Raw genomic sequence first — 23302 nt, 5'->3', positions numbered from 1 at the left:
CCAAAATATGCAATCAGTATTGGTGTGTTCTTCTGGCCTTCTGAGGGTATCAGCACAGCAGAGGACTGCTTCTATATACTCAGTTTTGAAAGAGTTGAAATAGAAAAACAATTTATTTGTCTAACTTGTGTATCACTCTGCAAATGGTGTCCCAAATGTACTTAGCACAGAAGAACAAATGAAATAAATGTTTCTTGTCCTCTGAGGATGGCATTTCACTGTAGTACAAGAATGTATGTCATCAAAGAGCTTCCAGACATATAGTAAGGAGAAAAGAGAGAATACAGAGGTAGAAACATATTTGTTGAACATCTTCATGCATTATTTTACATAATCTTCCCCAAAGTGGTTCTTATATGTAAGTTCCATTTATTCAGAGAATTTTTCCAAAGATGTACAGAATGAAAGTGGAGAACTAGAATCTAAAGCTAGATTTATGTGACTATGAAGTGTATATTCTGCTGCATCAAGTTAAATTATGTGCATAAATAACATCAATTCATGTATAGCTGCAATATTTGTTATATTGAACATAAGTAACATTCTCTTAGAACTGAGAAGAGGGATTTAAGAACTCCTAGATGGGTTATTCAAAACACATGTTATGGAGAGAACCATGGAACTAAAGAATACATAGAGTAAAAATATCTAGGTATTGCCGGTGTAAAGTGTTGGGTTTAATCCCTACATCTGGAAAAATAATTGATCTAAGCAACTATAGTATGTGTTTTTATATTTACACTCAATATTGGAGTTTTATGAAATCTACTTAGTCTTCAGCTATCCACTGGAATTCAAGAAGATTGAAATCCAGCTTAGCAATGGCTGCTTAAGAGCATAGAAACTTAGGCCTCTGAATTCTTTTCAGTCATTGCACACTTACCACACACCATTATTCATCTACTAATTTCTCTTTTCTTTGCTGCTCTATTTAACTATTTTAAAGATATTAGAATTCATAGGATCCTCTACCATTAATTTATCCATGTAGTCAGTGTTGATTTATTAGATGCATTCCTCCCTATCCAGCACTATCTTATCTATTATGGGGTTTGTAGACAACCATCATGGTAGACAAAATACATGGCCCAAATAGTCAATGATGCTATAATTTATTTTATATAATATAATTTTAGCTTAGAGTTGTGTGCTCCAATCTACTCAAAACATATTTCCAGAATTGTTATCTCATGTAAACTCCCTTCCATCCTATGAGATCATTGCTATGGTTTGTCCCATTTCATAGGGGAAATTAAGGCACAGGAAAGTTGACCAAGCGTCCTTGATTAAAGTGGATAAGCAGAAATGCAGATATCACAAGAGACAAGTTAAGATGGATGATGCAATACTGGTGAAAGATGGCTGATATTGAAAGAGGGAATTGTAGAATACAGGTAAAAGAGACCAGAAAACAATGCAGGATAAGAAAATGGATGCCCACCTCTCTCGTTGACACACTAAGAGTTCAGGCTAGAACCAAGATTCAAGAATTTCTTTTGTACAGGTGGCCAACTGCAGGACTTCCGAGTATGATATCATGTGTTAACCAGTGGCAGAATTAAGATGTTCTTGACAAAAAGAAAATACCTCAGAAAAACCTTAGAACCAAAGCCTAGCACTGGATCCATTTCCGGAGACACAAAAGATGTGCTTCTTGGTGGGCTTAGAAGTGATTTAGCAGGTAGCTTCCATTTCTCCTTACAAATAGAATCTGCTTTCAGTAATATCCCAGCCCTGCTAAACAGAGTAGAAACTCTAGATGAACATGTTTTCTGAAGATCAAATTTTCGATAAAGTGGATCCATATCTCCAGCACAACTGCCGGTGGCATCTTCTATTGATGTCAGGTGGGATTTTGATATCCTACAGTCGTTCATCAAAGATGACTGTTGATTGTTGTTAGTTAGAAGTCTGGCTTAATTTGGGGTTCTTTATTTTAAACCCAAGAGAGATGCATAATGCAATCTGGGAGAAAGTAAAGTGTCCCAATTTCCCTTCTGTAATTAGGTATTGACTTTTTAACCATGTGGAAACTTGGATGCCTTTTGTGGTTGAATTATTTGTTATCGTGCTCCTTTTTTTTTGTTTGTATTTGGAGCTGATAATGTCTGGGCCTCTGATTAAATAACCACTATGATTTATTCAACGAAGAAACTGGATTCCCTCCATCCTTCCCTCCCAGAATTACTCAGTCTACCTTTTCATTTCTTTCTCTTCTTGTTCTTATGTGGACTATTTAATTGAGATGCTAAGGTCCCTTAAGATACTGAATGGCAATTTTAAACCAGATTTCTTTGCGGACTTGGAAGCAAGCTGCATTTTTGAGATGAGACTGATCTAATTATCTAGGCTGGAAACTCTAGAGAGATAAGAATTTTTTTTCTAAAGTGTGATGTTATGTCCAGTATTCTCTCTTTGTTAAAAATAAACACCTTTATGTTGTAGGCTCTTTGTTTCATTTGATTTTGTAATAGAAGGGAGGGAAGGGGAATGTTCTGTAGGAAGCTGAAACAGTGTGACACTTTTTAGCACCAAGTCACTTTCTTTTTATGTGCTTTATATTTAATTAAAATTGGTTTGTTGCGAAATTTCAAGCGCCTTGGGAACTGGCTAGCCTTTTCAGCCTTGTTTTTTTTTTTTTTATCACAGGTTTCCTTGCAGGGCATGCCAGAAACTCAGAGTAGAACAAATGTATACCTCCTTCCTTTGCACAGGGAGTAGTAGGAGAGGGTGTGTAGGAACTATGCTCATGATCACACAGCAAGTGATACATTTTGTAGTTTACATACTAAGAGGATGTATACCAACCTTCCTATTCTGACTTTACTCCTTGCTTCTTCTTTAAGATTGCTGAGCTGTATGTTTCTTATTGTTTCGATCTGTTTTTTGCATACTTCCTTATTTCAGGCATTCATTCACTCTTGGGACAGATAGAGGAATATGAACATATTATGATGCCAATCTCCCCCTGCAAGTTTTTAAAATTTTATATATCACTATGAGTTAAGGCTATTTGATTGTAAATTATTATGAATAACATAAGGGAAAGAAACATATTGGAAGAATTTTCTAGGGTATCAGAGAAGGTAAGACTTGGTTTTAAGCATGAGTCAAGAAACTCTGCCAAAGAGGGAGAAATAACTTCATGAAAGAGATACAAACGGATGATATTGGAAATAATTTAAAAAAACAGAAAAAAGAGAGAATGAGGCAATGTTGTCAACTATAGGATGCTTTCTAGAGCAAATGGCATTTGAGATAATCTTTCAAGGACAGAAAAGTTATTAGGCATGTTAGAACAGAATAAAATCAGATATATGTATACATACATTGGTAGATGTATATTTTTAAGAAACTAAGATCACCTTTGGTTTTCTCAGCACGTAAACAGTGAAATAGATGGAAACTTTTGGAAGCTGAGGGACTAATTTGATGAATAAAAAACCAAGATAATTCAATGCGATATAAGTTGTTCCACATGCAAGTTCATCTGTCATAACTTGGATAAATTATGGCTGGTTCGCCTTGCTTTTTTCTATGTATTTTTCCTCTCTTTATGCTGTTATTTTCTCTCTCTGCTACATGCTGATCTCCTTATTCTTTTCCTTTTTATACCTCATTTACTTCCACTTCTCCTCTCTTTGCCTGTGTTAGGAGTACTGACTTTACTTTTGATGTAAAATCATCTCTAAATCATCTCCAGTTGAGTTCTACTTCCAGGTATCTGTGGATATGAACTTTCTTCGAAAGTGATGGAGCTCATGGTCGCCCTCACCCAAGACATTCTCTGGACATTGTCCCAAACGCATAGGGTGAACGAATAAGCCTTTATTCAAGAAAACCTGCTAAAACTCAGTGAGAATAGTGAGTATATAACATTTGAGCTAAGACTGATTATTTATACCCTCCACTCCTGGCTCACAGAGACAAACTACGACTCTAGACAGACACCATGTTGTTGCAAGCAGGGATTTGAACCCCTCCTTTAGCTCCTTCTGAAGGAGATTTCTTCTATGGAAAAGTAAAAGTAAGACATCACATTTTCTCATTTTGTTCCAACCTTCCTATTGCCAGTCTAAATTCTAGATAGGTACAATCAAGAGTTGGTTAGTCTCTTCTTCTTTCCAGAGCCACTAAGAGCAGACAGACTTTACTGTAGGAACTATGATAGTCATTCATTCTTATCCTACCTTATAAGTCAGTTGTTCCACATTGCAACAGAGGAACTAAGAAGGCCTGAGCCTACTGCCAGCCTCAAGCACTGAGCATACACAGCAGCTAAAGTAGGGACTATCCTGACATTAATGATAATATTACAGTAGGGCAGAGGTAAGTCCTGAATTCTCCGCTTTCCAATGCATGCTTTGCTTTGATTTCTTATACTTAGGTTTCTTATACCTGATGTCCCTTTCTACTTGATTTTGTATGCTCTTCTCTTCAGATATTGCAACTAATTAATAAGATAATAGCTTTTAGTCTATTTCTCTTTCCTCTTCTTGTCACCTCATTGGGTGAACAGTGTGTCAGGATGTTCTCTATTTGCACGGGATTGATTTGTATCCCCTGGCAACTTTCATGGCCATGACTAAAATTTATAGGTAAGACCTAATCACACGGAATGAAAGTCACATTTTTAAAAGGCTATACTTCAAGTGTTTCTAAGCAGTTTTCTTCCCATTCATCTTTAAGGTTTAGGGTTTTTTGTTTGTTTGTTCGTTTTTAGGTTTTTCTCTGTCCCTACCACAACCATGACCAAAAACAGTTGCCAGAACTGCTAACAATGAGTTTCAATTTCCAACATGAATGGCAGAACATACCATTGCCTCCTGTGTAAAGGGAGATGAAGGGAAGTGAGCTTAAAGGTGCTGTAGATCAACACTGAGCAGTGTGCAACCATTTGCTGCCCCTCAGCTTTCCCATATGGCTTTGACTCTAATTTCAAACATTTTTTCAGCACATTTAACAGGGAGGAATGTAGATAGGACTGAGCTACCTTCATGGAAACTGGTTCCCATGAGTAGAAGAGGGATTTTAAAAATGGCCAGTCTCCTAGTCTGTGCTTTGCCCAGCAAGGCTGGGCAAATGCTTGCAGTTGATGGATGTGAAACTTGTGTCCAGGGAGAAAGTGCTGGGACAGTAGGACCTGAGGGCTGTATTGTGAAGACAGAACCACAGAGTCCAGAGCACACTATTATTAGATTAGGCACACACTCTACCACTAAGCCACATTCCTAGCCCAATCATGCTCATTATAAAGATCAGAAAATGAAGTCTTGGTCATTTGTGTAATTGGACTCCATCACCAGGCTTTAGTTTTCTGTTTCCTAAAAATGTGTTTCTATGATGTTTAGAAACTATTTTCCAATTTACAGGTCAATAATAAAGGTTTAGTACTATAAAAGTGTCATGAATAATGCTGCATGGTTATAAGTCATCCAGCCTGGAGTCAGTTGTATATTAATATGTTTGATTCTGTATTCCCAGTGTTTCTCAATGACCCACACTTTTCTGTTTCACTACTGCTATTAGTACTGTTATTATTGTTATTATTTTCACTTGGTTCAGGCTTGTAGACCCCTTCATGAGAAGCATTTGGTAACTCTACAGTTTAAAGAAAGAAAACTACCACATGGTTCAGGCAGAAAAGAGTTTATTGGAAGGAAAGCAACATGCCAGGCCCCAGGAGTTGGAAGCATGGGAAGAATGTGGGAAAGGAAAAAGAGACAAAGATAAGGGGACTTGTGTTGAGCCTAATTATATAGGGAAAGTTGGGAGGTGGGACCACCGCTGATGCAGAAGTGAACCCAGAGCTGGAGAACATTTCACTGTCCAAGAGAGGCATGACTGAGGCAATTCAGGAAATGACCTCAGTGGATGAGGAAGTGACTTCAGAGTTTGGGGCCCTTTGCCCACTCTGTCAGGTGATGACTGGTTTCAGGCCAGTGGGGGAGGGGCTGTTCTCCCAGGCAAACTTAACAATAACCTTCTCCAAGACTCACCTTCATGGCCTGTGATTATGGCTGTATTTGGTGGTATGTCCTTTAAAGAAGCAGTGCAAAGTCAAAGTCGTATGAGGAGGTCTTTGTTCAGTTTTGCTAGTGCCCTTTAAAAGTGATCAGGACAAAGACATGTCTAGTGAGATCTTGACCTTGGTTCATAGGCCTTAGACCTGTAGGTATAGTAGGAAGACCCCTACTCAGGCAGGCAAGCCCACCTAGTCATCTGGAGTGACAGAGCCCACTGCAACAAAATTAACAAAGAAGCAACTTTATTGAGAAGGTTCCTACAATGCGGGTCAGGGCCGCAGCACAGGCTCAGGAGCTGATACTGGGACCTGAGCGGCCCCCATTCTTTGTTTTTTAAAGGCAAAATCCATGAGGTCGAGCCTGGTCACACACACACACAAAGACTGTACAGTCATACCAGACGACACACAGGTGACCAATAAGGTTACAATTTGTCTGTCTGTAATGGCTGTATAAACCAGCCTATCACCTTGGTTTAAAATGGCATGCGATTTTAGTGGGTAAAAAGAGGTCTACATTTTGGTGGCCAAAAGGTGGAGTTTACCATAAGCATGTGCAAAAGGCAGGGTTTACTGTAAGCAAGTGGTGTTACCAGTTTGAGCCAGAAGTCTAAAATCCCTAAAACAAAGGCAAACCTCAAAATGGACTCATACCAGCTTGGGCCCCATCTCAGGGTCCACTTCAGTAGGACGATAAATATCTATTACAATAAACCACCCGGTTTGAAATACTTCACTGTGGCAATCTTAGCAAGTGAGTATGAGCCATAATTTTCCACTATTAACACAAAATTGGAAGACCACAATATTCCTTCCACTGGCTAGTTGAACCATGTGTGTTTATTTTCCCAAGTTCACCCAAGCCAAGAAGTCAAATGACTCCCTGGGATGAAAGCCAACTTCCTCTTGCTGACCCTCCCACCATTGGTATGCAGATGTCTTCTCTTTGTAACTTCCTCCTCCCTTTACAGGGGAAAAAAAAATACATACTAGAAAAACAAGAAAGAGGAGAATGCTAAGGCTGCCACTCTCACTTCCTCTCACCACTTAACTGCTTTGAATACAGTAATTGCTGGGGGCACCAGTGCTGAGGAGAAAAGATACCTGTGTTTCACAGACTCGGCCCTGTCTGCTGATTTTACGGCTAGATATGTGTTCACGGGGCTGCTGCTGGTCACAGAAAATGCCAGGATGATGCCTTCCTGGCGCCTAGCTGGGACTCTAATGCCCAGTATGGCTTTCCTCTCCTGTCTCAGACCTGAAAGCTGGGAGCCCTGCATTGAGGTATGTGTATGGATCTGCCCATCTCTTGTGAGCTTTTCTTTGCTTCTCAAAACTGCTCCCTGCGTAGAACTTTCTGCTGTGTGTTCTGCTTATTTGGCAAAAAGGAGTTAAATGAACTAAAGCTTTGAGAGATCAAATAACTCTCATTGTTAGCAGCATAAGGACAACAGGGAGCACCTGGTGTCTTGTTCCATTTAGAACATCTGAGAGCTATTATGGGCTTCAGGTTAGTTAGACTTGCTTGAATCGACTGCTTTAGGATCTCCTGTCTATGTGACCTTGAAAAAGTTATGGAACCTCTATGAGACTAGTTTTTTTTGTCTTTTATTTATTTTTAAAATTATTTTTGTCTGTAAAAGAATTATAATACTTCACTGGAGAGTTTTAAGAAGGATGCCTTAGTGTTAGACCTTTCTTCTAGTGATGTGTACGCTCAGCATTGAGGAGTCATCCTGTCCCCTTTCAATTTCAGGAGAAAAATGGCTTTTCTTTCTTTTCTCTGAAGAAAGTATTTTCTAAGTAGATTTCAGACTTCTAAGGGGACTTCAGTCCCATGGTTCAGTCTGGAGGCTGAAATACAAGTAATTAAAGAGAGACAGAGAGGAAGAAAGGAGGGAGAGCATGACACACATTGGCAGTTAAGGCGATGGTTTCCTTCAGCATGAAATACCAACTAGCTGATGAGTCATCTCACTCACAGTTCATCTCTGGGTTTTTTTCCTACTTGGACTACACCATTGCTTAGAAACACATAGTAGAACTGAACAGCCAAGAAGATGATTCAAAGTTAGACTCGGACAGACACACTCAAGTATAACATTGTCAGCTGGAGTCCTGGAATTGAAGACATGGGAGAAAATAATGTACTTTAATGTGTAAACAAGACTAGCTATGTCAAGTGTCCTCCCTGCTCCAAATTCTAAGCCCTCTCTTCTTCCCCTTCCTTCTCCTCCTCCTCCCTCTCCTTCCTTTCCTTCTTTTTCTCCTCCTCTTCCTTCTCTCTTCTCCCCTCCCCTTCCTCTTTCCTCTCTCCTTCCTCTTCCCTTCCCTTCCCTTAGTTAAAATTCCATATATTCTCGACTCTTCCCCTTTCCCCTGATACAGTACTATCTTCTAAAAGCTTCTAAAGTTTGTCCCTTCCTTAAGGACATGCCTCTGTTCCTTTAGCCTTCACTTCTGGGTCATGACTAATCTCTTTAATTTACACAGACCTTTCTTTAGACATTTTGCACACTCATTGGATTATTATTATTATTATTATTATTATTCCAGAAGCTTAGCTCTAGCAAGTTACTCTCCTTTAAAATTTTCAGGGCTAGAGGCTAAAGTGGTAGAATGTTTGCCTAGAAAGAACAAGGCCCTGAGTTCCAATCTTAGTACTGGCAAAACAAAAACTTTTGGACCTTTTTCTTTTTCCCCTAAGTCAGTGTTGTCTGATGGCAATATGTGAGCCACAGAAGTGTAGGTTTACATATTCCAGTAACTACTTGAAATTTTAGTAAGGGCGTTCAAAATATTTCAGAATGCATTATATATTAAACTACTGAAAAGATGATTTACATTGCCCCTTCGAGGATAAGTACTTGAAAATTACTGTCTATTTCACATGTATCACATGTATCAATTTAAATGGCCCACATTCATCCTCAATAGTTATGTAGAAGCACAAGCCTATTTTCCCAGTTTTGAGGAAGCTAAGGCAAAAAGATTACAAATTTAAGGCCAGACTCAGCTACCTAGTGAGACACTGTCTCAAAAAAAAAAAAAATCCAGGAGAAAAAAAAGAAAGGAACCAGAACAGCAACAACAACAACAACAGAGGTTTCCTATGGATTGTGGCTATCATATTGGAAACTTTTGGTCTATTATTTTTATAACTTCAATTTTATTCACTTCACTGGGATCTTTGTTTAAATATCTCTTCTTTTACATCTCTTCTGCAGTCCCTCTTTTGCCTGAAATCTCCCTTATACTGCTTTATCTTTTCCAAGAGTCTATTCGTAACATATTTTTATTTGTTCATTGTCAGAGTTACCCTTTACAGTATAATTGGCTGGAAGGTAGAACTGCTGCTGGCTTTATTTATCATTGTATTTCCAGTGTCTGGTACATAGTAGGTCTTGTATTTATAGGTGTTAAATGATGGCAGAATTGCTGCAGGATAGACTCTGAGGCCCTCAGAGCTGGCTGTGGCTACCCTGTAGATTACATTTCACTTTTCCTGCCACTGTCAGCTAATCTAGTTAGTTTTCCACCCTTCCTGTCTCATGCCATCCTTACAAAATATCCTTCTTCTTTTCATGCACCCGAATCTTACTCAGCTTTCAAGACTGGCAGTGAAAAACCACCTCTGAATCCAGAACTGCTCTCTGCTTTCTCTGTAACAGAGGACAAATTGTCAAGGCTATTTAATGGATCTTGGAGACGGTGTTTGTTTTGTTCTTATTTCAGCTGTCATACTAGATTGTGAATTGAGTGAAGCCTAGACCCATTTGTATTTTTTTTTAGATTTTTAAGTTTTTATTGTAAAGGTGATGTACAAAGGAGTTACAGTTACATAAGTCAGATAATGAGTGCATTTCCTTCATTGCTCCATTTGTCTTTGTATTGCACACAGCACTTATCAGAAAATATCTATCATTTGGGCTTAACCAAACTTTCTTTGGCTCAATTATGCAGTATTTTTTCATTGATCTAGTCAACAAAAGTTTATGCAGCACCCACCATTCACCAAGCACCATTCTGTGCTTTGGAATCCAAATGCCAAGCTATTGTTTGCAGTCAAGTGCAAAACATGAAGACATTTAGGATATAATCATGAAGGCAATATAATTTTGTCTGGTTATATAAAACTATGGAGGGAGATAAAAGAGGATGAAGGAAGATTTCTTGAAACATGCTATATTAGGTATATTGTTTTCATTCCCATGATGGGTAATGAATGTTCAACCAGCAATGAGAAGAAAGTGAGGACTTGAAAATGTGAACTCTGTGATTTTACCCATCCTACCTTTCACTCTCAGTTTCTAGTTTCTTTGGCTTTTAAAGATTTCATTGATGGTTAAGTGAAATTATATAACATGTATGAAGTTTGCAGATATGTGGTAAGGGTTTAATAGTAGACAATGATAATTCTAATATTTATATTTATTGATGATTTTCAGTGTAATAAGCTTTGAGATAAGTTCTTTAAATACCTTATCTCATTGAATCATTTAAACAGATTCTAATGGCTTTAACCAAGAAAAGACTAAAACCAGGTGGATAACAGCAAGGCATTTTGTAGGTGATCACCTAATTTCTGAAGTTAGATGGAAGGTTCAAGAAGAAGGCTTACAAGGAATATGGGAAAGTAAAGCTTAACAAATAAAAGCTCAGAACATAAGATGACATAGAAAGCAAAACAGTAAAGACATTCAACCTTATTTTACTCTTTCACTATTGGAATCTCTACATTTTACCATGATCCCTTATTTCTGTGTGACTTTGCTACAAGTCCATTAGCTAAGGAACAGAAAGGGAAGTATAGACATCTTAATTGTCTTCTCCTGCTAGTTATGTTGAGGGTAGGCAATCACAACGGTACAAAGTATTTTACTACCTCTGTTTTATGTGTGATAGGTGAAGTTCACTGAAATTTAAAAGAAAGGAAGAATTCAAAAGAAGTAATAAGAAATCTAGGAATTCCAAATTTCAGACGTCCTTATGACTGGATTTCCTTTCTTCTCATTTCGTGTTACCATTAATATTGTGGAGGTTAGATCAGTGAGTTCAAAGGAGACATTTAGTAAATATGAAATGTGTGGGTACACGGATGGATGGATGGATGGATGGATAGATGTATGTAGAGATGGATGAATGGATAGGTAGATGGATAGATAGATAGAAGAGGCTGACTGACTCCTGTTCCAGAGCCTGTCCCCCATCCCAATCTGATTTAAGAAAGAAAAATTGGGACAGTACAGCTGGCAAAACTACATTTAATTTGTGATTATTGCAGGTGATCCCCAATGTGACATACCAGTGCATGGAGCAGAATCTCTCCAGAATCCCTGACAACATACCCTCCTCAACCAGAAACCTGGACCTGAGCTTTAACCCCCTGAATACCCTAGAAAGTCAGAGCTTCTCCAAATTTCCAGAACTTCAGGTGCTGGATTTATCCAGGTAAATGAATGAGCTTTTCCATACTACACAAGGTGAGACGTTTGTTGTTTTCTCAATTCATCTTAATGCATAGTATTTCATTCTGAGGGCCAGAATGCCAGGTTGATAGAGTCTCATCTTCATTTGTCAGTTCCATGCATTGGATACCATGATGGTAGAAAAAAAAGAATTACTCAAGACATACATTAAGTATTACCAAGAGAAGCCATGGGAGTCTGGGATAGACACCAGCCTTCCAAATGTCTTTCTGCTTTTAATGTGTCAGAGAGTTCATGTTAGCTTACAAATCAAAGGGCACATTATCCAGAGGTAGAAAACAGGCTACCAGGATGCAGTAAAGATTAGGGACACTATCTGTCCAAGGACAGGATCAGAGTAGAATGTGAAGCACTTGGGAGCCTATGTCTTTACTCAAACACAAAAGCAAACACACAAACCAGCAGTCTTCCAATGGCTGCATCAGGCTTTCTCTGCACCTACTTATCCAATCAATTCCTGTATTCACTCAGCTCCTATGGGGCTTTATGGCCCCCACACGTATTCATATATTTCTTCCACAGATGTCTTCCTTGTGGTTCAACCTTAGATAAGCCATCTCTAGTTTCCAGGCCGGTTTCCAACTATGAAATGAGCAGCGGTAAGAGAGAGTTCTAAGAAAAACTTTACCTTTGGTGTATTTTTTAATTCAGGAGAGAAAATTATGTTGGTAGATACTTACTGACCATTGGCAATATGATGTGCACTGTTAGGAAACACACAGACACACAGATACACACAGACAGACACACACACACACACAGACAGACACACACACACATAACAATTAGCGAGACCAAATCTTTTTTAAAGGTTAGTATGCAAAAGTCCTAGCTGTATTGGTGGACACATAGTACAAACTCAATGATTGTTATCTGACTCTAGCCTTTTCTTTTTCTTTTTTTTTTCTCTCTCTTTTTTCTTTTTTGCTCCAGACTAGCTCTCTGCCACTTTGAGCCACAGCTATACTTCTGGTTTTCTGGTGGTTAATTGGAGATAAGAGTCTCATGGACTTTCTTGCTAGGGCTGGCTTTGAACCTTGATCCTCTCACAGTTCAGCTTCCTGAGTAGCTGGGATTATAGGTGTGAGCTACTAGTGTCCAATGATGGCCCTGGCCTTTTGACCTGAAGTATCTCATTGCATTTCTTGGCCTCCAATTTTATATCTGTTAAGTAGAAATAAGGAAACTCATCATACAGGGTTAAATGTGATAAGACTACTAATGGGCTGTATATATTCAAAACATTATAAGGTGTATTTCATAAAGATAAAATATTATGATTGATATGATCATTATATTGGATTCTAAATTGTAGTTTTCCAACTGACAATTTTGCCTAGTACTGCTCTAAAGTTGACCAATCAACTTTCTCCTTTTTAAAAAAAGATGTATTTTCTCATCAGACAATGTTCCATATAATTCATCTTTGATCTATATAATCCCAAGGAACTGTCTCTATGTTTATAAAGAGGCCAGCTCCCTCTCTGATTAGCCCATAGGAGATTTCAAATTAGGACAAGGACAGAGAGAGTAACACACTACATAGCCTTCTTCCAGTCAAATAGTACAGTAACTGAAAGAGTCTTCTGAAAGTGCTTTGGGATACAACAGAGACATTTCTTTCTCTATAAAATGCTTACATCAATACATAATCTGTTTTTAGATAAGAAAGCGAGGTTTGAAGAGTTTAAATGATTTAAGTGCCACATTGGTTTATTACAACAGAACAATGCATCCCTTTCTTCTAAGTTAAATGTTTTCTTCATCTTCATGTGTGCTTCTCTTATGCTTTACATAATGAGATGGAGATACTGCAAAACCCTGCAAAATCTAGTATGGCCTGATATATATATATATATATATATATATGAACATGGGCTATGAAATCATATCACCAAAAGAAGGAACTGAGACGTAGTCAAGTTCAGCTGTGTCATTTAAAAATGTGTTAACTGAAACACAAAGAGAAAAAGGAGTTCTAAAAGTTACATAGTAAGCAGAGGAAGCTGAGGCTCCAAAACCTAGTTGTCCTGCCATATATATATTTCCTGAGGCAGGGTCTTGCTCTATAATCCAGACTGGCCTCACATTGTGGTCCCCTTTTCTCTGTCTCTCAAATGCTGTGACTATAGACATGGCCTCCGTCCGTGGCTCCCAGAACATTTTCTGCCACATCCACCATCTTCTCATCAGTTATAAGTAAATTACACAAGCTTACCAAGATTATTTTATTTATTACAAAAGCTTACCAAAATTATTTTATTTATTACTTATGGATCTTCTGAAAGTCCTAGGACAGGCAGGGAATATTGTAAACCTCCGGGAGGGTAGCTCAGATTAGACAGGGAAAGGATTCCTTGATAGACTCTGTCAGGCAGGCTCCTGTAATACTAGCAGGAATTTTTCACGAGCTGTGTAGGCCAGCTGCCTCAGTGCTGGGTACGTAGGAAGTCTCTATGTAACATGGCTACCAATTAATTCTCTTGGGGTAAAAAATTTAAAACCTTGTCATTGCCCACTTCATCTGGACCCTCCTTTCTCCACATTCCTATTCATCGACACAACCTTCATTCTCAATGTGCACTTCTGAGAGTGACTATTGTAGTTACTCACTGTATCATGACTGCTTTCTAACTTGAGGGTTTTGGGGGTCTCTTGCTCACCTTTATTTCCCATTAATTATTACTCATCCCTTAAATTTCAACTTCCATATTCTCAGGAAAGCTTACTTTAATCTGGACTGATATTTTGATATTGACTTCACACCCAGCTTTTCTTTTTCTAACATGATACTCCTGTTAACCGGTTATTAATGTTTACTTGGGGTAATGACAGCTTTCACATTCTAGCTGTCACATAGGCAGAGCTTTTCATAAGTATTAAGGGTATCAGTGGCACTTATGTGAAATTTATTTATATCCTTGAAACAGACATCTGTCACTTGTGGTGGCTACTAAAGTAACAACCACCTACGTGGTCTACACCAATCATGGACTCACAATTAACTGTGTCACCAAATGGCTAAACTTGACCAAAGGCCATGACATACTCTATCAACCATGTAATCTATATGAGCCCCAATTATTGATCTCTCATTGACTTTACTCTGATGGATCTGCTGCCTCTGCTTAGCATGTATACTTAATTTGAAAATGTTTCCCATTGTAGCTAGGATGCTGATATTGAATCTGTGGAGCTTCATTTTAACTTTGTGCGTGGTGTTAAGTGTGTGCCAATGGTCACTGATGGTTGACCATCTACCAATTGAGTGATGACTCCAGTCTGTGGGGCTTCTTACTTGCTCCTCCCATCAACATCTACTCCATTACATATCTTTGCCTATGTACAATCATAGGGCACATAACATCTATGTAAAGAACTGGTGGGCTGGGGTCATTATTCTGTTGTGAATCTTCATTCAGCAGGAATATTATACAATCTGTATCTTTTTATTTTGTAGGTGTGATATTCGGGTGATTGAAGATGGTGCCTATCAAGGTTTAGGCCAACTATCTACCTTGATATTGACGGGAAACCCTATCGAGAGTTTAGCCCCAGGAGCCTTTTCTGGACTTTCACATTTGCAGAAGCTGGTGGCTGTGGAGACCAACATACTCTCTCTAAGGACCTTCCCTATTGGAAATCTCAGAGCATTGAAGGAGCTCAATGTGGCTCACAATCTTATCCATTCCTTCAAGTTGCCTGAATATTTCTTAAACTTGACCAACCTGGAACACTTGGACTTTTCTGATAACAAGATTCAAAGTATTCATTACAAAGACTTACAGGTTCTACGTAAAAAGCCACTACTCAACCTTTCTTTAGATCTTTCCCTGAACCCAATTGATATCATTCATCCTGGTGCCTTTAAAGAAGTAAAACTCCATAAATTGACTTTAAGAAGTAATTTTAATAATACACATGTAATGAGAACTTGTATTCAAGGTCTGGCTGGTTTAGAAGTCTACCGGTTGGTTTTGGGAGAATTTAAAAATGAAAGGAACATGGACAGTTTTGACAAATCTGCCTTGGATGGATTGTGTAGTTTGACCATTGAAGAATTCCGGTTTGCATATTTAGATGAATTTTCTGGTGATGTTACTGGCTTGTTTAATTGTTTGGCAAATGTTTCTGCAATGTCTCTAGTGAATCTGTATGTTAAAAACCTAGAAAACCTTCCTGAAGATTTCAAGTGGAAATCCTTAGAAGTAGCAAGGTGTAAGTTTAGACAATTTCCCCCTTTGGCACTCCCTTCTCTCAAAGAGTTGAATTTTACAGATAACAAAGGTGCAGTTAACATGGTAGATATTGAACTACCAAATCTGGAAATTCTAGATCTTAGTAGAAATGGCTTGAGTCTCCGGCATTGCTGTTCTTCTGAGGATTTTGGAACAACCACACTCCGGCATTTAGATCTGAGCTTCAATGGGGTTATTCTCATGAATTCAAATTTCATAGGCTTATGCCAGCTAGAGTATCTAGATTTTCAGCATTCCGCTTTGAAACATACCAATCAGTTTACAGTATTCTTATGTCTCCACCAACTGCACTACCTTGACATCTCTTATACCCATATACAAGTTGTCTTCGATGGCATCTTTGATGGCTTGACCAATCTGAAAGTTTTAAAAATGGCTGGTAATTCTTTCAAGGACAGCACCCTTCCAAATATCTTCAGAAACATGACTAACTTAACCATCCTGGACATTTCTGAGTGTCAACTGACACAGGTATCCAAGGGACCATTTGACACCCTTCCCAATCTTCGGGTCCTAAATCTGAGTCACAACCATCTCGTGTATTTGGATCTGTTCCCTTATGCACATCTCCTCTCTCTCCAGGTCTTAGATTATAGTTTCAATTATATCGTAGCTTCCAAACGGCAGGCACTACATTTCCCTAGTAAGCTAACACATTTAAATCTTACTCAGAATAATTTTGCTTGTAGTTGTGAACATCAGAGTTTCTTGCAGTGGGTCAAGGATCAGAGGGGACTCTTGGTGGAGGCTGAACAAATGACATGTGCAAATCCTCCAGATATGCAGGGCATGCCAGTGCTGAGTTTCAGAAATACCACCTGTCAAATAAACAAGACCACTATTAGCCTGTCAGTGCTCAGTATCCTCATGGTAGCTATTATTGGACTTTTAGTCTACAAGTTCTATTTTCACCTAATGCTCCTTGCTGGCTGTAAAGAGTATGGTAGAGGTGAAATGGCCTATGATGCCTTTGTTATCTATTCGAGTCAGGATGAGAACTGGGTGAGAAATGAGTTGGTAAAGAACTTAGAAGAAGGAGTACCCCCCTTTCAACTCTGCCTTCACTACAGGGACTTTATCCCCGGTGTGGCCATTGCTGCCAACATTATCCAGGAAGGCTTCCACAAAAGCCGGAAGGTGATTGTTGTAGTGTCTCGGCACTTCATCCAGAGCCGCTGGTGCATTTTTGAATATGAGATCGCTCAGACCTGGCAGTTTCTGAGCAGCCGCGCTGGCATCATCTTCATCGTCCTGCAGAAGTTGGAGAAGTCCCTGCTCCGGCAGCAGGTGGAACTGTATCGCCTTCTCAGTAGAAATACTTACCTGGAGTGGGAGGACAGTATGCTGGGGAGGCACATCTTCTGGAGACGACTCAGGAAAGCTCTGCTGGATGGAAAAACATCACAACCGGATGGGCTAGCAGATGCAGAAAATGTTCACCAAGAAGCCACGACTGCTATCTAGACTGGAAGAATAACTCCTGAGCCACTTCTCCACATGGATTCGATGCTAAGGACCAAACGTCACAGACTGCCAGGTTATCAATCTGAGAACCTGGGGTTGCTCAAGGTACACAGGACTGGGAGTCTTGTGGTACTTGCAGCGCAGATGGAAAAATTACTAGGCAAAACACAGAACTTGCTAGGTGTGAGTTCCAACCAAGTCCATGAAAGAGTCCTGACGGTAGAAGTCCATTGAACTACCCTACCAAGTCCAATCAGAACTAAGAAACTTGGGCCTGATGGAAGACAGTGAGAGCTTGTTTTTCCCCTAAGCTTTTTGAATGGGAATGGTATGCTGGATTACACTTCAATTGTTTTAAGAGAGTTTTGGCAGTTTCAAATGAACTGGGTGTTTGCTTGCTTTGAATCCAATTCAATGACTCAGATTGATTTCTCATTCAGGATTCCTCTTCCATTTCTCGTCCGTTTCCTTAATCTTCAAACTAATCCCTAAAGATGTCTGCTTAGTGCATGCTGACTAGCATCCTGGTGTCGTTCCATAGTATGTTGTATTTATTGAAGAAGAATTCCTAATTTATTTTTATTTTTACACCTCAAATTCTCATTTTTCCTCCCTTGTCCATAAACTCACATCATAAATAAAGGCTGACACATGCTGGAAGCATTCATATTGAACCACAATTTTTCAAACAGATATGAAAATTATAGCATCACCTTGTCACTTGATGCCACTCTTAAGTTATTACCTTGTGAGTTATGACTGTCACAGAGGCATGCATGGAAATAGTTGGGTTGAAAAGGACACTTCTTTTAAAGCCCAGGGAGAAAAGTTCTGCTTCTTAGTTTCACAAAGAGCTATTTGTACTAGACACAAGGAGGAGGACATGTCTTTTTGATGATTCCAGAAATATAGATGAAGCTTCATCTCAGGACGGAGTACTGGAGGCCTTCAGTACTCCATGGAGGGCATCATGGGTCCCTTTTCTTGCACTGTGCTGTACCCTTCCTTCATCACCAGACTACTTTGTGAAATGCAGTGGGGAGGGACATATTGCTACTGCCCCTTGGGTGTCAGTTCCAGACCAAATTTATGTTATCACTGAGAAAATGATGTCATAGGGTTCATGGTAAGCTGACTTCCTAGAAAAGCACATTCCCCTTGCTTCCTTAGAAATGGTACAGTAAAAGCTGTACGTATTATGGAAAAGCATTGATATATCACAGTATACTATTTAGAATAGTCATTACACAAATCATACATATAGCCATTGTGTGTGTATGTATGCGTGCCTGTGTGTGTGTGTGTGTGTGTGTGTGTGTGTGTTAACGAGGACAAAGAGAAAATTGAGCTGTTACACTGTTGCTGGTGAACATCTATAATTCCTGCCCCCGGGGCATGGAAGGCAGAAAGAGCATAAGCCAAGAACCAGACTAGGTGTCATAGTGAGACACTGCCTCAAAACAAAATAATAAATCCAAATTAAAGCAACTGCATGATCTACCAATCCTACTCTGAGTTTATACTCACAAAGATATGTACACTCCCATGTGTACTGCAGCAATATTGTGTTCAGCACTTAGGGTAGAAAATTATTGAGATTTCTTTTTTGTAAAGAAAGGAACCCTGCCATTTGTGGCAATAGATAAACCTACACATCCTTATGCTAATTGAAATAAAACAGTTATAGAAAGAAGAGGATTTATGGAAACTGCAGATGGGGTGACAAGGAGGGAAATAAATTATATGCACATAAATATAAGAGAAAGGAAAAGGAAAGCCAGACTTAGGATGGGCTCTTAGACCTTCTGGATGGAGGGGAAATAAAGAGTGGAATGTAGAAAGATTAATGTTGGGTACCTTAACTGTGTGCAATACCCTATAACTTGGAACATATTCAAACTACTGTAGACTCTTATACACCAGGTGCGGTAGCAGATCAGGTCTTAATTTCTCCATGTTACTGATGAAAATTCAATGAAGTAAATTTATTTTACATTGGACACAGATTAAGCAAGTAGACAGAACTTCAATGGTGTCTCCCGCCCACTCAGGGAAATTCTCTTCCACTCTACCCCATTGCTTCAAGCTTCAAGTTGGCAAAATGAGAAGCGAAACCCCTGTAGCTCCCTACGTGGTTCACATTAAACAGGGTTTTTTTTTTTCAACCTAAACCATGAATCATTAAGCAAGTACATATGCATGGATGTATTATACAATGAATGGTTTATTTATAGCACAACTCTCTCCATAAAGAATCAAAGGAGCTTTGAACAAAGCATATGAAAGCGGTAATGTTAACTAATTAATTAGAAGTAAAAACTTGGGCTACTGGACTCTTACAAATTGAAGGATGGGCTAGTACTTTGTTAGAACTCTGGGAGGAGGTGGAGAAAATATAACTAAATGCAGTGGCTCATGCCTGTAGCTTGTAATTCTAGCTTCTCAGGAGGTGGAGATAGGGAAGGTCATGATTGGAAGGCAGCCCAGGAAAGAATGGTAGTCAAAGCTCATCTCAGTAATCACAGCTTGACACGCTGGTTCACTTTGTCATCACGGTCTATGTAAAAATGTTTAAATAGGAAAATCACAGTCCCAGCTAGGCAAGGCAAAACATCTGAGACAACCTGCACAATAACTGAAACAAGTCTTGCCCAGCAAGCACAAAACCCTGAGTTTAAACTTTTTTTCTCATCACTCATTATTTTATTTTATTTTTTTATTTTATATTTTATTGTGAAAATACTGTACAGGGAGGTTACAATTACATGGGCAAGATAATGAGTACATTTCTTATCAGGCATTGTAGCCTCCTCCTTTGTTTCCCCTTCCCATCCCTTCCCATCCTCCTCCTGCCCCCCCCACAATCCTCCCCGCTCCCCCCTCCATCAAAGTTGTAAAGTTCGTTTTTGACATAACGACTTGTACATCTCATTGTTGCAATGGGTCCACCTGTATCCCTATTTAGACTATTTGTTTTTCACCTTCCCCTCCACAAATTATACCGATATCAAATACAGTGAAAGCAGGGGTTATACTGTGGGGGAAGGACATACAAAGCAACAAAGAAATCATCTTATAAATGTGTTAGAAACAATCACACGAGAGAAAAAAAAACATTTGAATACATATCTTAGGTTTCATTTCCCTAACATCACCTTATCTGACCTTTTCTGCTTGACTCAGACATATACTGATATTGCAAATAAGGGAAACCATGGGACCTAAGTTTCTTTGGGCCTAGCTTACTTCATTTAATATAATTTTCTCTAAGCCTTTTCCTTTTCCTAACAAATGGGGCGATGTCATTCTTTCTGATGGAGGCATAGAATTCCATTGTGTATATATACCACATTTTCTTGATCCATTCTTCTACTGAGGGGCATCTGGGTTGGTTCCATATCTTAGGTATAGTAAATAATGCTGCAATAAACATAGTTGTGGTGGTAGCTTTAGTATGGTCTTGTTTGTGATCATTTGGGTAAATACCCAAAAGTGGGATTGCTGGGTCATAGGGGAGCTCTGAGTTTAAACTTTTATACCACAAAAAATATTAAAAATAAAAATCGATATGTTTAACAGAAAGGACACTGTTCTTATGGGTGCTTATGCATCTGGATTTATAAAGAAGGGAGTTGAATGGAGTATGAATATTGTATGTAGTTGTATGAAGGGAATTGTATGTATGTGTATATATATATATATATATATATATATATATATATATATATATGCAGGGATACAGGGAGTACAGGGAAGAAAATCGAGGGTTAAGGCTTTTCAACCATAATATTTTAATAATTGATATTTTCCCACCCTATGGGACTACAGTGGTAAATTTAATTAGGCAGTTGCTTTTTTATGTAACCATCATTTGTGGGTTACCAAAACTTATAAAATCATCCTCACAAAATACTCCCTAGGAGTTCAGTCAGTGATAGCTGAGAGTCATCCAGGTCTGTTTAGCCTATGTTTCTGCCATGCTGAGCATCATACCTGATTCAACTGAGGACTTCATTTGAGGAATAGATGAAGGAACAATAGCACCTTCTCTGCAGATAATGCTATCCCCTCTGCCTCCCTATTAATTCCCCAAGTTTCCAGAACACATTGCTCTACTGCACATCCTGGTACCAGGGTTTTGGAGTTTCATGGTTTCCTCTGTTCTTAGCATCTACACGAATGTTCTTAACCACTTCCTCCATTTCATCCTGGAGTCTGAGTATTTCAAAACTTTCTAGAAGTGGGGAGAGGACTTTTCTTATAACAGTTATCTTTAATAGCTATTGCTCTATGTATGCTGATTTAAATGCCCATGCCATGCTTATCTGATGGATGCTAGTAATATCACATTAGGAAATCAAGGCTCTGAGATTTAAAGTGACAGATCCAAAGTCAAAAAGGTATTCTATGGCAGAGTTTGGTTTTAGAGCCAGTCTCTTCTATTAAAAAGTCAATTAACTGTGCCATATGCTTTCACAGAAAGAATGACTCGTTTCTATTTTGTTTAGAGATTTGAATCCTACTATTCTTTATTTTTATTTTCTTTATGCTATGACCAGGGCTCAGAACTATAACCCAGCATGAAGTTTTAACCAAACAATAGGCATTGAGTTGAAGCAGGAGAGAGTGAAAAGAATATGGAGTACTTGAAATCAGCCATTCCTCTAAAGATGATGGACTAAGCCTAAACCACTTCAGCTCTTTCCTGATGGAATAAAATTCTTTTGCTTGAGGCTCCCAACTGATGCAAAGGACCTGTATTTGGTTCATCCCAATAGATTTCCTGATAGGTCCAGTTGTTTCACTATTTATATAAAATTTTTCCAACATTCTTCAATCAGGGATTTCTTCTGTCATGTGGTATGTTTTGCCATATTTTGATTACTGTCTTCAAATAGTTGCACAAAGCAGTTTTAATCAATATGTCCATTTATCTGTTCAATATATCTTGATTAGTGTCACACATGGTTTTAAATAAGGATAATCTTTCAGTTTGGAAGAAAAAATCTGCTCAAAAGAGAGGAGAAGTTATCAGAATCCACATGGATGCCCCTTTCGCCAGCCCTCCCCAAAGTAACTACAGCAGAGAAGGTTATAAAGGAAGATTCATAAGAATGATTACCTGATGCTGAAGTCTATACCTGTCTCATTTTCAACTGGACAGGAACTTATACACTTACCTTTTGGTCACCTGCTCTTTCTCTAACTCTAGGAAATAATCCTCCTTCCTTATTGAATATTATTTTAATGTTTAACAAAGACATCGCATCTTGTCTTCAGCCTATATAACTAAAACTGATATAGCTCAAGGACTGAATCTACTAAGCTGAGATAAAATTTATGAGGCAAGCATCACTTCAAAGCCACTCTTGGCCTCTGATCATAAAAAACTTATATTTATCAAAATGAACTTCAGGAAATGGAAGCAAGGGTTTTTGTTGTTGTTGTTGGTCTTTTCATTTGGTGCTGTTTCTGTTTTGTTTTGTTTTGTCTCATTTGTTCATTTTTAGGGGTGAGTGAGGGGTAACAGAAATGGAGGGACAAAGGGTGAACAAATGCAGCAGTGGCTAGTCACGATGTTGAAAATGAACTATATAACTTCTGAGTGGGGACAGGAGAGAACAACTGGGAGAGTATGAGGGAGGGGGTGACATTATTCAAAAAGAAATGTATTCTTCACCTGATTTACATAACTGGGAGGTCTCTGTATATCACCTTTATAATAACAATTTAAAAAAATTAAAAAAAACAGCCCCTGCTATCCTAACTACAATACAAAATATATTCCTTGGTCTTTTCAACCCCAACCTGGAAATTAAACCCTCGATACTGGCCTCCCAGGTCATTCACTACTAGGGTTTCACTCTCTTCTGAGAAAGCAAAGGCAAGAAACTACTTGCCTAGGCCTATGTCCGGTGCTAACACAAAGTAGTCCAATATTGAATTTGAATTCCTATATCCTAAAGGACTTTACAGTCTCGAGTCCTTGATCAGGGAATGATAAGTTGGACAGGTGCAATGGGGATATGCAACAGGAGCCAAAATGGAACAGAGGAAGGAAAATA

The 23302-nt window shown here is 38.7% G+C and overlaps 1 protein-coding gene across 2 annotated transcripts; it reads left to right on the top strand.

Moving 5' to 3' along the window:
- Positions 1 to 7052: 7052 nt before the first annotated feature.
- Tlr4 (toll-like receptor 4) lies at positions 7053 to 18467 on the top strand. 2 transcript variants are annotated; one of them, XM_013030179.1, is made up of 4 exons: positions 7053 to 7309; positions 11310 to 11476; positions 13647 to 13709; positions 14975 to 18467. In XM_013030179.1, exons 1-4 carry the CDS (start codon positions 7217 to 7219, stop codon positions 17235 to 17237), a joined length of 2586 nt encoding a protein of 861 aa, XP_012885633.1. In that variant the 5' UTR covers positions 7053 to 7216; the 3' UTR covers positions 17238 to 18467. The 2 variants fall into 2 exon arrangements, with proteins under 2 accessions (XP_012885633.1, XP_012885634.1); XM_013030180.1 differs by lacking the exon at positions 13647 to 13709.
- The last annotated feature ends 4835 nt before the right edge of the window (positions 18468 to 23302 follow it).

The sequence above is a fragment of the Dipodomys ordii genome, unplaced genomic scaffold, assembly GCF_000151885.1.
Source record: "Dipodomys ordii isolate 6190 unplaced genomic scaffold, Dord_2.0 Scaffold127, whole genome shotgun sequence".
NCBI lineage: Eukaryota > Metazoa > Chordata > Mammalia > Rodentia > Heteromyidae > Dipodomys > Dipodomys ordii.
This window is presented reverse-complemented; position numbering and strand designations above follow the sequence as displayed.